Genomic DNA, 13,479 nt, shown 5'->3' with positions numbered 1-13,479 from the left:
AGGCTCGCGATGTCACTCGTCGATGTTGTCGGCGCCGTCCACACGCTCACTGCGCATGCGCGTCGCGTCGAGGCGCAGGTGCGCGTCTCTCCCCCATATCCTCCTCGCTCTCAACAACAGGTGCGGCGGTGCGGGAGGAGCGCGTGTACCCCGTGCGCTCCGTCGCTCTCAACAACAGCTGCGGCGGTGCGGGGGGAGCGCGTCTGTGCGCGCATGCGTACTAGCTACCCGTGCCCTGCGTCGCCCTCAACAGTAACGGAGGCAGGGCGTGTACACGTGATAACGGCGTGGTGGGTGCGTGGAAAGTTCGCGCGCTTGTGTACGGAAGTGTGCGCATGCGCGTCTCTCCCCCGTACTCCTCTCCCTCGAACGCGGGCGGTGTGTATATAAGCGGCGGAGCACGCGTTCGGAATTCAGTCAAGGACGTCTTTGCTTGGCTTTCGCTTGACTTGACGCTTTGCTTCACGGCACCAAGTAATAAATACAGACTTTACACTCCTTGCCTTCGCTTCTCCTTCATTCAATAAATAAGAATAATAAAGACGAAATAACAATTAAGCATTCCCAAACCATACCCAGTTACGCAACATTCACGCGATACCCCCACCACTCTGCGACGCATTTACTCGAGTTCCCCCCGTGGGAAGATGCGGGCGGGTTTTTTTGGTAACTACTGTGGCTGAGAGTTCAGTATTGTACAGAACCAGTAGTTACCCCAACTGTGGCCATCCGACACCACCAGCCAGGTCCTCCTTAGCTTTCGGACCAGAAACAGCCGTTGGACTGCCTCGCGTTCAAGGTCAATTTGCAACGCCACCTGAAGTGCTACAATTTTCCGCACAAGAGATGCGAATAGCTCGGTACCGCACATTTATATCTCTTTCCGAGATGACGAGAGCGGCGTACTCCACAGGCAAGTCGAAGCGCCGGGGCAAGTCTCCCTTCCGCTTCTTCCGCAAGAAGGAGGACAAGGAGGACGCCCAGGCGGCTGCCTCCGCGACCACTGCCACGTCGCCCAAGGGGGGCGCAGCGCAACAGGGACTGTCGCCGCCGCTGCTTACGGTGCGACCTCCGTCCGTCCACAGGTTATCGCCCGGTGAGTAGTTGCACTCCACTCAGTTGGGCTATGTGAGGGTGAAATACGCGGGCTGTACGCGGTGGGAATTCAGTGCTCGCCGGTACCGTTAAACGAATCGGATCGCCTTCCGGAAGCCTCCGTATGTATGCATTTATATGGGTCATCAATATTCCTCCGACCTCCTCAAACAGTATCATGAATGCGATCACAATTACGGCGATTGAAGATTAATGACGGCAAGTTTTCTTGGCGAAAAGAGTCCGAAAGTTAATCAAGGCCCTATATCTAGCACAAAGAGCAATATTTCAGCAGCGGTGCGCAGCGAGGACTTCAGTTCTGAGGTGCGAAAACTGCGGCTCAGAGCGTCTAGACACGAGAATGCAGAAAGTGTGATATTGTGTCAACAGTTGGGAATTATTTCCGTGACCTCAATAAATTTACGTCTGTCTTTAGGCCTGGAAGAGTACGAAAAAAGTCGAACACTGGTTGTGTCGTTCTTGCGATCGCTTTTTTTTCGCACTTCTTTGCCAAAGTTACGTTTTCCTATTTAGCACACCGTTCACTTTGGCAAATTTTCTATTCGCAATACAATACGACTATAATAGTGCTAACTTCAGCAAACGTTCTGCACTGTGTCGCTGTGTTGTCAAGACATTTTCTTTCAGAATGAAGAGTTTGCATATTGGCGTTCCAAAGTGATTCGAACACGCTTAACTCCCTTCGATACATCACGTTGCACTGGGGCTATCAACAGTAGGAATATTTTCGTCCAAACTTGCCGGAAACTTGCGGTGAGATATTGAACATAGATTGCATTTTACTGTTCATTTCAATTGAAATTAAGTAAGCGAGAGCACTCACTAGGTTATTTCACGTTAAAATGAAACAAACTTTATGGTTGAGGCGGCCATCCCGGGATCCGTTTTTGTCTGCGCGCAGTACTTGTTCCCGCCAGTCAAACTGTTTTTTCCACAAACGCAAAGTAACCGTACAAGTGATGTACCTCATTTAATTCTAAATATATTGCCATAAAGTGTTATCTCTGTAGAAAGTCTGAACGGGACGTGCCCGGACGGATTTCTCAGGGAAAATACTTTCAGCGTTCACACCTGCAATGCAACCCCCTGTTCACCAACACTGACGCAGCCCCGAGCAACCAGCTCCTGTGCCCGCCCGTGCCCGAGAGGCCCACCTCCCTCTCGTCTCCTACAAGCAGCGGCGGAAGTGGCGGAAGCGGAAGTGCCGGCATGCCACGCAGCGGAAGCTTCCGGAGGCCTTCCCTGACGCCTGGGCCGCCTCCCGTGGCCGCCGACGACACGGGCGACCGGCTGGACCCGACCGTGCTGGACCTGGTGGACGAGTACTTCTACGGGCTGCGCGTCTTTCCGGGCCAGGACCCGAACCACGTGTACGTGGGCTGGGTGACGACGGCGTACAAGTTCTACGACCGCACCTTCGGCAACTCCAAGGTCCGCAAGGTCGCCTTCCACGGTCTTAGCGAGGACGGACTTGTGCACCAAGTGTGAGTGGAGAGCTGTCCTGTTCTAATTCTTCTAGAAAGGGTTAGCTAAAGAGAACTGGCAACAGAAGTGGAGAACTGGAGTTTTCTTCAATGACTTTAGAGGGAGAGGTTAGCAGTGTTCTTCATGTCAGAACAGATGTGTTTCACAGATAAAGCGCACATTTTGGAAGTTAATACCGCAATAAATTACGTGAATTACTTAGAACAAAAAAGACGACAACAGAGGAGCAGAATTCTTACGCTTCTGGCGCTAGATATCACCTGGAGATTACAAAACAAAACGTAGAATCATACCTTCGCCACAACCAAAAATCAACGCCCCTTTTATATATATAGGAGAAAGACGGGTAAAACGCCAAGCTTAATCCAAGAAACCGGAGAAAAATCAAAGTAGAAAATTTACGCTACCAAAGTCCAAAATACGGACTGCCAAAATCCAAAGCGAGAGTCATCTTCAACTCAGCCAGACCAAAGCCAATGCGCACGCAACGAACCCAAAGGAAATGTTGAGCTACCCTAATAAGATGACGGCGCATTGGGATAGACGTCGGCTTCACAAAGCGAGGAACAGAGGTTCGATTTCGACCACCGGAGGTGTTTTTTTTCTCATGATATAATAATAATAATAATAATAATAATAATAATAATAATAATAATAATAATAATAATGATAATAATAATAATAATCAATCAATCAATCAATCTCTTTATTATAGTGCCCAGGTACAGCCGTAGCCTTTGTGCTGGCGCACTTAAGAGAAAGACAGACGACGACACAAATACAGCCACGCGTGAGAAGAACAACAAAATAAAAGCGAAGAAAAAACTATAATGAAGAATAAAGGTCATTTAACAAAATCAATGATTTCGGCACACTAAAGTTTGAACAATCGCGAAACGATAAAACACAGTGTCATAAAAATCTGACAATACAGACGGGCAGTAGGAACAGTAACAAAGGCGAGCAACATAAACGAAAATAGGGCAATGAAAATAGAATTAAAACTGGTCGGAACCAAGTCGGGGAGAGACAGAAGTGAGAAGGTCGCACATGTAAGACCGAAGGGGTGTATGAAACAGGTCAATATTATGGGAGTAGAGATTGTATGTTTCTTGAAGGCGGTACAATGTGCAGTGTCTATTGCATGTCTTACGGGTACGAAGTATAGGAGACTTACGGGTAAGTCTCGACGGTACTCTAAGATTTACATTTGCAAGCAACTCCGAACAAGAAATAATCCCGTGTACAAGTTTAAATAAAAAAATTAGGTCAGCATTGGTTCGTCTGGACTTCAAACTTTGGAGAGGATTAGAAGTAAAAAAGTCTGAACCATTGCCTCTGTGGCGGGAGAAACGATGTTTGTGGATAGATATGAACTTATTTTGCACTTTGTCAAGTATATTACTGTTCGACTGGCACGTGCCGTTCCAAACAACAGAGGCATATTCTAAAATAGGGCGGACAACAGACAAATAAAGCTTTAGTAGTGAGACAGGGTTGCTGAATTCTCTTGATATACGACAGACAAACCCCAAGCGGCGAAGGGCGCGCTTAGAAATAGAATCCACATGAGCAGAAAAGTTTAGCGCACTGTCAAATACCACTCCAAGGTCAGATATTTTACACACACGCGGTAGTGGCACACTTTTCACAACGTACGGATAAAGTATGGGGTTTGTTTTACGAGTGTAGGACATAACCTTCGTTTTAGTGCCACTAAGAGCAAGTTTGTTCGCGGAGCACCAGTTGCTAAAAGCATCCACAACAGATTGAAGAGCTATGCAATCTTCCGCGCTAGTAACTGCTTTAAATATTTTGATGTCATCAGCATATAACAGAAAACAAGAGTGATTTATAGAGGCTGAGACGTCATTAACAAACAAAGAAAACAAAAGGGGCCCCAGAACAGATCCCTGAGGCACACCACTGGAAGCATAGTAGGCACCAGATTCTTTATCATTAACAGATACAAAACATGACCTATTATTAAGATAGCTGCTGAGTAACTCCACGAAGCAAACGGGAATGTTATAAGTAGACATTTTATGCAGAAGCAAGGAATGGTCAACTACGTCAAACGCTTTGCTGAGGTCACAGTACATGGTATCGAGCTGACCCCGCCCATGCACAGCTTCCGAGGCAAAGGACATAAAAGACACAAGGTTTGTAGTAGTTGAACGGCCAGATAAAAAACCGTGGTGTTCTGGAAGAAGGATGTTTTTGACACTACTAGACAAAATTACGTGCAAAATTGATTGGAACAGTTTGCTTGCCGAGCAGAGGATAGAAATTGGCCTGTAGTTTTCTGCGTTTGTTTTCACACCAGACTTAAACACAGGAACAATACGCGCGACTTTCCAAAGGCGCCGAAAGGTAGATGATTTTATACAGTTGTTAAATATAAAAGCGAGAATCGGAGCTAGTATGACCCCGTAAGCTTTTAGTAGTGCGGAGGGAATTCCATCCAGACCAGAGGAAAGAGATGGCTTTAGCTGTTTGAGTGCCTTGAGAACGTCTTCTTCGGATATAAGGGTGATACAGAAATTCGAAGACAGTTCGCGGGCGCGGGAGACGGTATTGGGTCCAAATACTGAACTGAAGTGCTCAGCAAATGCATCGGGAACAGAAGCGATATCATTTCCCTTTTCATCGAGAAGGCTGATGTGTTCTCGGCTCTTCGTGCCGGAGCGAAAACGGACGTACTGCCAGAAACATCTGGAACTCCGCGTAGCATCATTTTCAACAGCAGATATGTACAGTAACCGATCCCGCTTATAGAGCACTTTGCACAAAGACCTGTAATAGACAAATTGCTGTTGCCATGACTCACTATTTGTCCGCCGTGCCTTCCGATGGGCACGCTTCTTATGTTTCAAGGCCACGCGGAGCTCACTTGAAAACCAAGCGGGGAATTTAGAGTTCCTGGGCCGCTTACGCGGGATGAATCTGCGCATACCTTCTTGCATAATAGAAGAAAATTGCTCGACTTGCTCGTCAACTTTTCGAGCGTTCAAAACCTCAGACCAGTCAAACTCCGACAGATAATTATAAAAACCTACGTAGTCCCGAGTGGCAAAGTTAAAGGCAGGACGGGCAGATGGACAGGAGCGAATGAACTGAGGGGAACACGGTAAAAAAAGATGCAAGGGGGGATGATACTTGTCAGGACACACAAGATGAAAGTCGGACTTGGAAACACTGAGAGAATGAAGATTGGAAAAGCAAAGGTCAAGCGTGTTTCCGTTGCAGTTTTTTACACCATTTTTTTGCTGGAGGTCAGTAAAAGAAATGAAGTCGAGAAGGCAGGTGCCTTTCCGTAGGCCATAGTGGTATTGATGCTGGACGGTACCATCCAACCAGTCGATACCAGGTGCGTTAAAATCGCCAGCGATACAGAAGTCATGACGGGGATTTGAGGTGACGACGTTTTCGATGGACGAAATGCCTGACTCATACTCATGTGGATGAAGATTTGGAGAAAAGTAAAATGTAGAAAGTAATATATTCCGCTTACCTGGGCAGCATAATTCAACCCAGACAGATTCATCCACAGATTTGATATCACTGCGCCTCAAGCAAGTAATAGAACGATGCATAGCTATGAGAACACCCCCACCAAAACTTTTACCTTTTGTACAGTCCCGGTCACTGCGGTAAACATTAAAATTTTCGGTAAAATAGTCCCCAGAGGCAATATCTGGTTCAAGCCAGGTTTCCGTAAGAATAATAATATGAAAATCGGATGAAGATACAGAATAAAAAAACTCACTAGCCTTTGTCCGTAGGCCACGAACGTTTTGATAGAGAATGTTCAGGCGCATCCGGGTGGAATATTATTAGATGTTTCAGACGTGTGTAGCATGGATTCATGAAGAGGGCCTAGAAACCGTTTAAAGAGGCACCCGTTCGGCCACAACGATGGGTCTTGCAAGCGTTCGAAGTACTCATCGGAGAACACCACATGAAACGACGCGTAGTTGGTGAACCTTGTTTTTAGACGTTTGCAGGTCACAGGAGGGGAGTTCAAACTGGTAAGGTGGGAGGACAAGGCTTCACTAGTAGTCTCCGGTGACAGCCTAGAAACGAACATAGCGGGTGGCCGCCGAAATACGTCACGTGTCGGCTGTTGGTCAGCTGAGTGTGTTAATTTCGGTGAAACCACCGTGATTGATCCCGGGTCGGAAGTGCCATACGACGGTTGAAGGCGAGCTGGGCGTCCCTTCCGCTGTACAATCCCAGTGACCGGGGCAGGGACAAGTGCAACTACATTACCCTGCACACCCCCGGCAGTGGCTGATGTCGGCGAGGGGGATGCGGCAGGGGCAGGCAGCGTCGGAGCCGCCGTAACCGCAGAGAATAGCGACTTCGATTCCGGGGAGCAGGGTAATAATAATAATCAATCAATCAACCAATCAATCAATCATTTATTTGCGTGCCCAGGAACAGCCGGGGGGCCTTTGTGCTGGCGCACGGAAACAGAAACACACGAAACATAATGTACACATCTCTCAAATACAAAATACAAAAAAACACGAAAGGATAGCTTATGTTGAAGTTACGGAATGAAAGTCATTTAAGTGCATGAACTCAAGGATAAAAGACAAATGCAGAATAAGAAAAGTTGGCAGTTACGCCAATACAAACTCACAGACATGTTTGCGAAACAGAGTAGGGCAATCATTAAATATATCAAGGTAATCCGAGTACCGATTGTACGTGCATTGCAGTCGGCACACAGGGCACAAGACACGCAGATAATTGGGGTTGCAAAAGGTATCATGTTTCCTGGTCCACTTTTGCGGCACATAAAGACGAACATGCTGTAGCAGCTCACCACAAGACACTATGCCGTGCATAATTTTAAAGAGGAAGAGAATATCAGCCTTGTTCCGCCTGGAAGTTAAGCATGATAGCGTCAATGAAGAGGGCGATTCAGGGTTATAATTACTACTATCGCCAAAGCGATGGTTGAAGATAGATATGAATAATAGTAATAATAATAATAATAATAATAATAATCAATCAATCAATCAATCATGTATATTTATTGTGCCCAGGAACAGCCGTGAGGCCTTAGTGCTGGTACACAGATGGATACAGGTACAAAAAAAGGAAAACAAAAATTGAAAGGAAAGAACACTTTGACAGCGTATAAAATAAAAGAGTAGAAAAAAATAACTTTTAGAATGTATATTACAAAGTATACCGTACAAATCACTACAAAAACGTAGGTAGCGTATACACTACATGCAATGAACACAAACAAAAACTGACAGGATATAACAGAGTTGGTAATTACATCGTACTGATGAAACAGAACATCTGCACACTACAGATATCGTGTAACCTTATAACAGCAATCCATAAAATGGAAAACAACAAAAGAGTCATATAAACAGCATACTCTCTATACAGTAAGGGAAGCAGGTAAAAAGAAGTTACTATAACTAGAACAAGATCCATTCAGTATGACTCAGCAAAGAAATATTCCATATAGTTCCATGTAAGAGAATAAGAGGGAGCATATTAGCGAATGAGAATTCTGGAAGTGTCTGAACTGAACTGATTGAGGGAGCTGTTAAAAATATCTACGTCTGCAGAGTAGAAGTTACACGTGCTCTGCAGCCTGAACAGCGGGCAATGTCGGTTACAGGAGCTGAGAGTACGAAAAGGATGACATTTTCTTGTGATTTTAAGAGGCACTGTTAGTTGGAGCTCAGACAGAAGTTCCGCGCTGCTAATTTGTCCACGTATGAGCTTAAAAAGAAATAAGAGGTCAGCTGTATCGCGCCTAGCCTTTAGCTCAGGCAGCACTTGCAAGTACCGTGGTCCAGAGTCAAGACGGTGATACTCGTGAGGGAAGCGATGTCTAAGTATGGACAGCAGCTTATTCTGCACTTTATCAATGGCCCTGCTGTTAGATTTGCATGTACCATTCCAGACAACCGAGGCATATTCCAGCACGGGACGACAGACAGTGGAGTACAGTTTCAGGAAGGACTTTGCACTACGGAATTCCTTAGACATCCGGCAGACCATGCCCAAGCGGCGGAGAGCTCGCTCTTTGATGAATCGAACGTGCGGTGTAAAAGTCAGCTGGTTATCAAAGAGCACGCCAAGATCAGTTGTCGTCGAGATTCGAGGCAAAGTAACATCGTGAACTGAGTAGTGATAACGCAGGCAGTCTGTTTTACGCGTGTATGACAACACTTTGGTTTTCGCGGCGTTCACTATCAGTTCGTTCTCTTTACACCAGAGTGTAAATGCATCCACGTCTCTTTGCAAATGCCCACAGTCGCTAAGAGACGAAACTTCCCTAAAAATCTTGATGTCATCAGCATAAAGTAAAAAAGAAGAATGCCTTATAGCAGCTGAAACATCATTGACAAATAAAGAAAACAAAAGAGGGCCTAGAACAGACCCTTGTGGCACACCACTTGAAACGCAGTAACGATAGGATTGCTGGCCGTTAACATTTACGTAGCAGGTCCGCCCACGCAAGTAACTAATTAGGAGGTCAAGAATCGAATTATCTATGTTCAGGAGTGACAGTTTAGAAATTAACAATGGGTGACTGACCACAACAAAAGCCTTGCTCAGGTCAAAGTACACAGTATCAAGCTGCCTCCTATGATGAACCGCTTCGGACGCTCGCTGCATGAAAGAAACGAGGTTAGTGGTTGTGGAACGTCCGGACATAAACCCGTGCTGTTCGGATATTAGTATTCCCTTAACACTGGAAGTTAAAACATCGTGCAACACAGTCTCAAAAAGCTTAGACGCCGCACAGAGTAGCGAAATAGGCCGATAGTTTCTAGCACTATCTTTAGCACCAGTTTTGAAGACAGGGACCAAGCGTGCTAACTTCCAGGCTGCTGGAAAAGTAGCAGATTGAATTGAATTATTAAATATAGCGGTTAGTATGGGAATCAGAAGCTCCCCATATGTTTTTAATATTGCGGGGGGAATGCCGTCAGGGCCACAGGAAAATGACGGTTTGAGGCGCTTCAGGGCTTTCCGAACGTCGCCCTCACTTATTCTGGGAACGCAGAAATTAGACGACGCAGAGGAAGAGTTGGACAAAATGTTAACTTCACCCTTTGGAAATACTGAGCTGAAATGATCCGCAAAGGCATTAGCAACGTCTCCAATCGGGTTTCCATTGTCGTCTAGAAGGTTAACGATTTCGGCAACCTTGCCAGCAGATCGAGAGCGAACATACTGCCAGAAACTTTTCTGGTCGCGTGTAGCGCTGATTTCTACATTGGCTATGTAGTCTGACCGATCGCGATCATACAGTTCTTTACACAGGGCTCTGAAATACTTAAACTCTTTTTTCCAAGCTTCGGATTGTAGCCCGCGAATTTTCTTGTGAGCACGGGCTTTACATTTTAAAGCCTTTCGCAGTTCCGCAGAAAACCACTTCGGAAATTTAGATTTCTTTCCGGACGTTTTTGGTATAAACATTTGCATTCCTTGCTGAATAATTGTAGAAAGTTTCTCGACTTGGTCATCAACAGAGGGAAGTTTGAGAAGGAGAGACCAGTCAGTGTTACATAAGTAGTTATAAAAAGCAACGTAATCTCCAGCAGCATAATTGTACGTCGGATGTGCAGAATGGCCGGAGCATCTCGATTGCCCCGACACATACGGCAGTGAGATATGAAGGACAGGATGAAATTTGTCGGGACGGACCAGCAAGGTATCCGACAGAGAAATGGTAAGGTCCGCCTGGTTGGAAAAGCAAAGGTCTAAAACATTACCACAAATGTTTTTACACCTATTGCTTTGTTCCAGACCAGTGAAAGAAATAAAGTCTAACAGACAGTAGCCCTTCTGGGAAATGTAATGATGATCGTGTCTGACAGTGCGATCATCCCAGTCTACACCGGGAACGTTGAAATCCCCGCATATAAGAAATTTAGTGTCCGGGTAGGCATTAACAACATCCTTTATTGATGTGACACAGCGCTGAAATTCGGCGTAGTTTATGGATGGAGGTATATAAAAGGTGGAAATTAGGATACTATTTTTTCTACCGCCGAGAACCTCCACCCACACTGATTCTGCGGCAGTTTCGAGGTCTGACCGACGACGGCAGTTCAACGACTTGTCCACCGCAATGAGCACTCCACCACCGCAATTTTTAGAAGTGGGGCCAGTACGGTCACTTCGGAAAACAACATAATTATCGGTAAAATAATCGCTAGACGGAATTTCGGAGGATAGCCAAGTTTCGGTAAGGACGATTACATTATGTGAGGACGAAGCTATAGAGAAAAAGAACTCAGCAGATTTGGTCCGCAAACCACGGACATTTTGGTAACAAACACTGATCATGCGGGCGAGGAAAGTTCAGACAGGTGCAGCATGGACTCACGTAGTACGCCCCGGAAGGGCTTAAAAAGACACTCATTTGGCCACAGAGCTGGATCCTGCAGTAATTCATAGCACACGTTGCTTACGGCAACATAGAAGGAGGCATAGGTGTTGTACTTAGTTTTTATCCGCTTGCAAGCAAGAGGAGCAGCATCTCTGGCAGTCAGGTACGAGCACAGCTGGGCTTCCGTTGTTTCGGGCGAAAGTTTCGTGATGAACAGAGCCTTCGGCAGCCGCCGCCGCTGTACCACCGTGAGCTCAGATGAGTCCGAGGTTCCGAAGGATGCGGGTTGACGAGCCTTGCCGTTGACATCACCAATTCTGGTGTGGCGCACGGTGGATCCTCCTCCTCCAGCTGACGGCTGCGATGCGAAACACGCATCGGCACCAGTGACGACAGCATTCGGGCTGGAGCCGGTAGACGCAAGCTGCCGTTGCACACGCTGCTGTCCGTGTTCAGCCACCGGCTGGTGACGGTGGACAACGTTTTTAGGCGCACCACCAACAGTAACAGCAGGAGCGGCTGCGACGGCAGCGGCGAACGACGCTGTCACGGGGACCACAGGTGACCCACACCCAGCCATACCCGACGCCGCGGTTGACAGCATCACGCCGGGAGAAGAGGGGGCCTTGGGGGAGGCCGGCAGGGAAACCGGTTGCCGCGCGGCGAGCTCTTCTCGCAGAGTGCGTACCTCTTGCCGAAGGGAAACGACGATGGCAGTGTGGTGGGCCCGCTCCCGCTCAATCTCCCGACGAAGACTGTCAAAACCCTGCATATTCTCCCGGCGCAGCTGATCATTGTCGTCACGCAGTCGGGCCGTTTGGTCACTCAAAAAAGAAATGCCCTCCAATGCTTCGGTGAGGAGCGCACGGAGGACAGCAGCATCAACCCCAACGCCAACCGGTTGGGACGGCGAAACAGGGGCCTTTTCGGCCGGCGACCTCCGTCGGAGGGAAGAGGGGGAAGATCGCCTGGTGGCGGATAGGCCGGTGTCGTTGCTCGCCAGTGAAGCTCTGCTGCTAGGCCTAGCCGCCGCCTCGGCCGTCTCACACAGATTGCATTTGAACGGCCGGGCACCGGACTTCAGAAGTTGCAGCTCCGCGTCCGGCCACGCAACACACTTCGCGTGCACACGTTTTTTACAGGCGGCACAACGGAAAAACTTTTGCTTACCGAAGAAAGCCTGGGAGCACAAAATACAGAAATCCGCACTAGGCGCCATCTTGCGCAAGATGGCGCCTAGTAATAATAATAATAATGGCACAAGATAATAATAATAATAATAATAATAATAATAATAATAATAATAATAATAATAATAATAATAATAATAATCAATCAATCAATCAATGTTTATTAGAGTGCCCAGGAACAGCCGAGGCCTTGGTTCTGGCGCACTGAGGAAGACAAAATGCGGCACTAATATACAGGAGCAACTCACAATATAAACAGTCAACGAGAAGAACGAGCGAAGGAAAAAAAAAGAGAGCAGTAAAACCCTAAGTATAATAAAAAGGTGTTCCAACCACCATTAGACGATTAAGAAACTCTAATGGTTGATCAATGGCAAAAGTATATGGAACAATGGTCACAGCAGTTGGGTGAAGCAAGCAGACATAAAAACATATTCGCAGATATAGGCGAAAACACAAAGCTTCAATTAAACATGAATGTATGAAACAAATTACAGGAACTGATTTATGAAATTACAGCAACAGAAGATGGATCGTACCCGACACATCACAATAAATCGGGTGCGATGGAAGGCAAGTAGCATACCGTAATATATGACAAGTCGATGAAGCAGTTACAGCCACAAAGTCACGAATATATTGGACTTACAAACCAGAAACAAGAACTATGAAGACATTGCATACATAAAAACCAAAAAAAAAAGTGCCGAAAAGAAGAGTAATTATTGTATCACAGCTAACAACCCAACGAGACGTTGAAATATATCAAGTTTCCCAGAGTGACAGTTATAGAGACGCTGCACTCTTTGGAGGGGGGAATGGGTGTTGAGTGCTGTAGCATTATGGAAAGGGGGGGTAAACCTTGTTGTTTTTTGCGAAATACGAAGGCTGACTTGTGCAAGTAGTTCCTGGCATGTGGTAATAACATGAAGCAGTTTATATAGAAAAAGAAGATCTAGGCGGGTTCGCCGACAACTCAGAGAGACAGGCAATGGGAATCTGGATACTGCTAAGGCAGTCTCGGGAGGCCCAGAGGAAAAACGGTGCCTGTATATTGATAGAAATTTGGTCTGAACACGCTCTATACGTTGGCTGTTAGAATGACAGGTTCCATTCCACACGACAGAGGCATATTCTAGTTGAGGAATACAAAGTGTTTTGAATAGTTTCAGGAATGAATTAGGAGACCGAAAGTCCCTTGAAAATCTGCATACAGCACCAAGAGAGCGAAGAGCCCGCCGAGTAAGTTGATCGACAAGGGGCGAGAAAGTTAAGGCGCTGTCAAAGAGCACTCCAAGGTCTCTG

At 46.5% G+C, this 13,479-nt stretch overlaps 1 protein-coding gene across 6 annotated transcripts in view; it reads left to right on the top strand.

Moving 5' to 3' along the window:
• The window catches only part of Ryr (Ryanodine receptor), a 405,814-nt gene that overhangs the window by 206,798 nt on the left and 185,537 nt on the right, over window positions 1–13,479 (top strand). For all 6 annotated transcript variants that reach the window (XM_077672818.1, XM_077672817.1, XM_077672813.1 and 3 more), the window contains exons 40-41: window positions 914–1,096; window positions 2,225–2,600. In XM_077672818.1, coding sequence (XP_077528944.1) covers window positions 914–1,096; window positions 2,225–2,600 — 559 coding nt within the window. The remainder of the gene's footprint in view (window positions 1–913; window positions 1,097–2,224; window positions 2,601–13,479) is intronic.

Source organism: Haemaphysalis longicornis, unplaced genomic scaffold (genome assembly GCF_048455015.1).
Source record: "Haemaphysalis longicornis isolate Haplotype H1 unplaced genomic scaffold, Haemaphysalis longicornis Haplotype H1 scaffold_6, whole genome shotgun sequence".
Classification (NCBI taxonomy): Eukaryota; Metazoa; Arthropoda; class Arachnida; order Ixodida; family Ixodidae; genus Haemaphysalis; species Haemaphysalis longicornis.
This window is presented reverse-complemented; position numbering and strand designations above follow the sequence as displayed.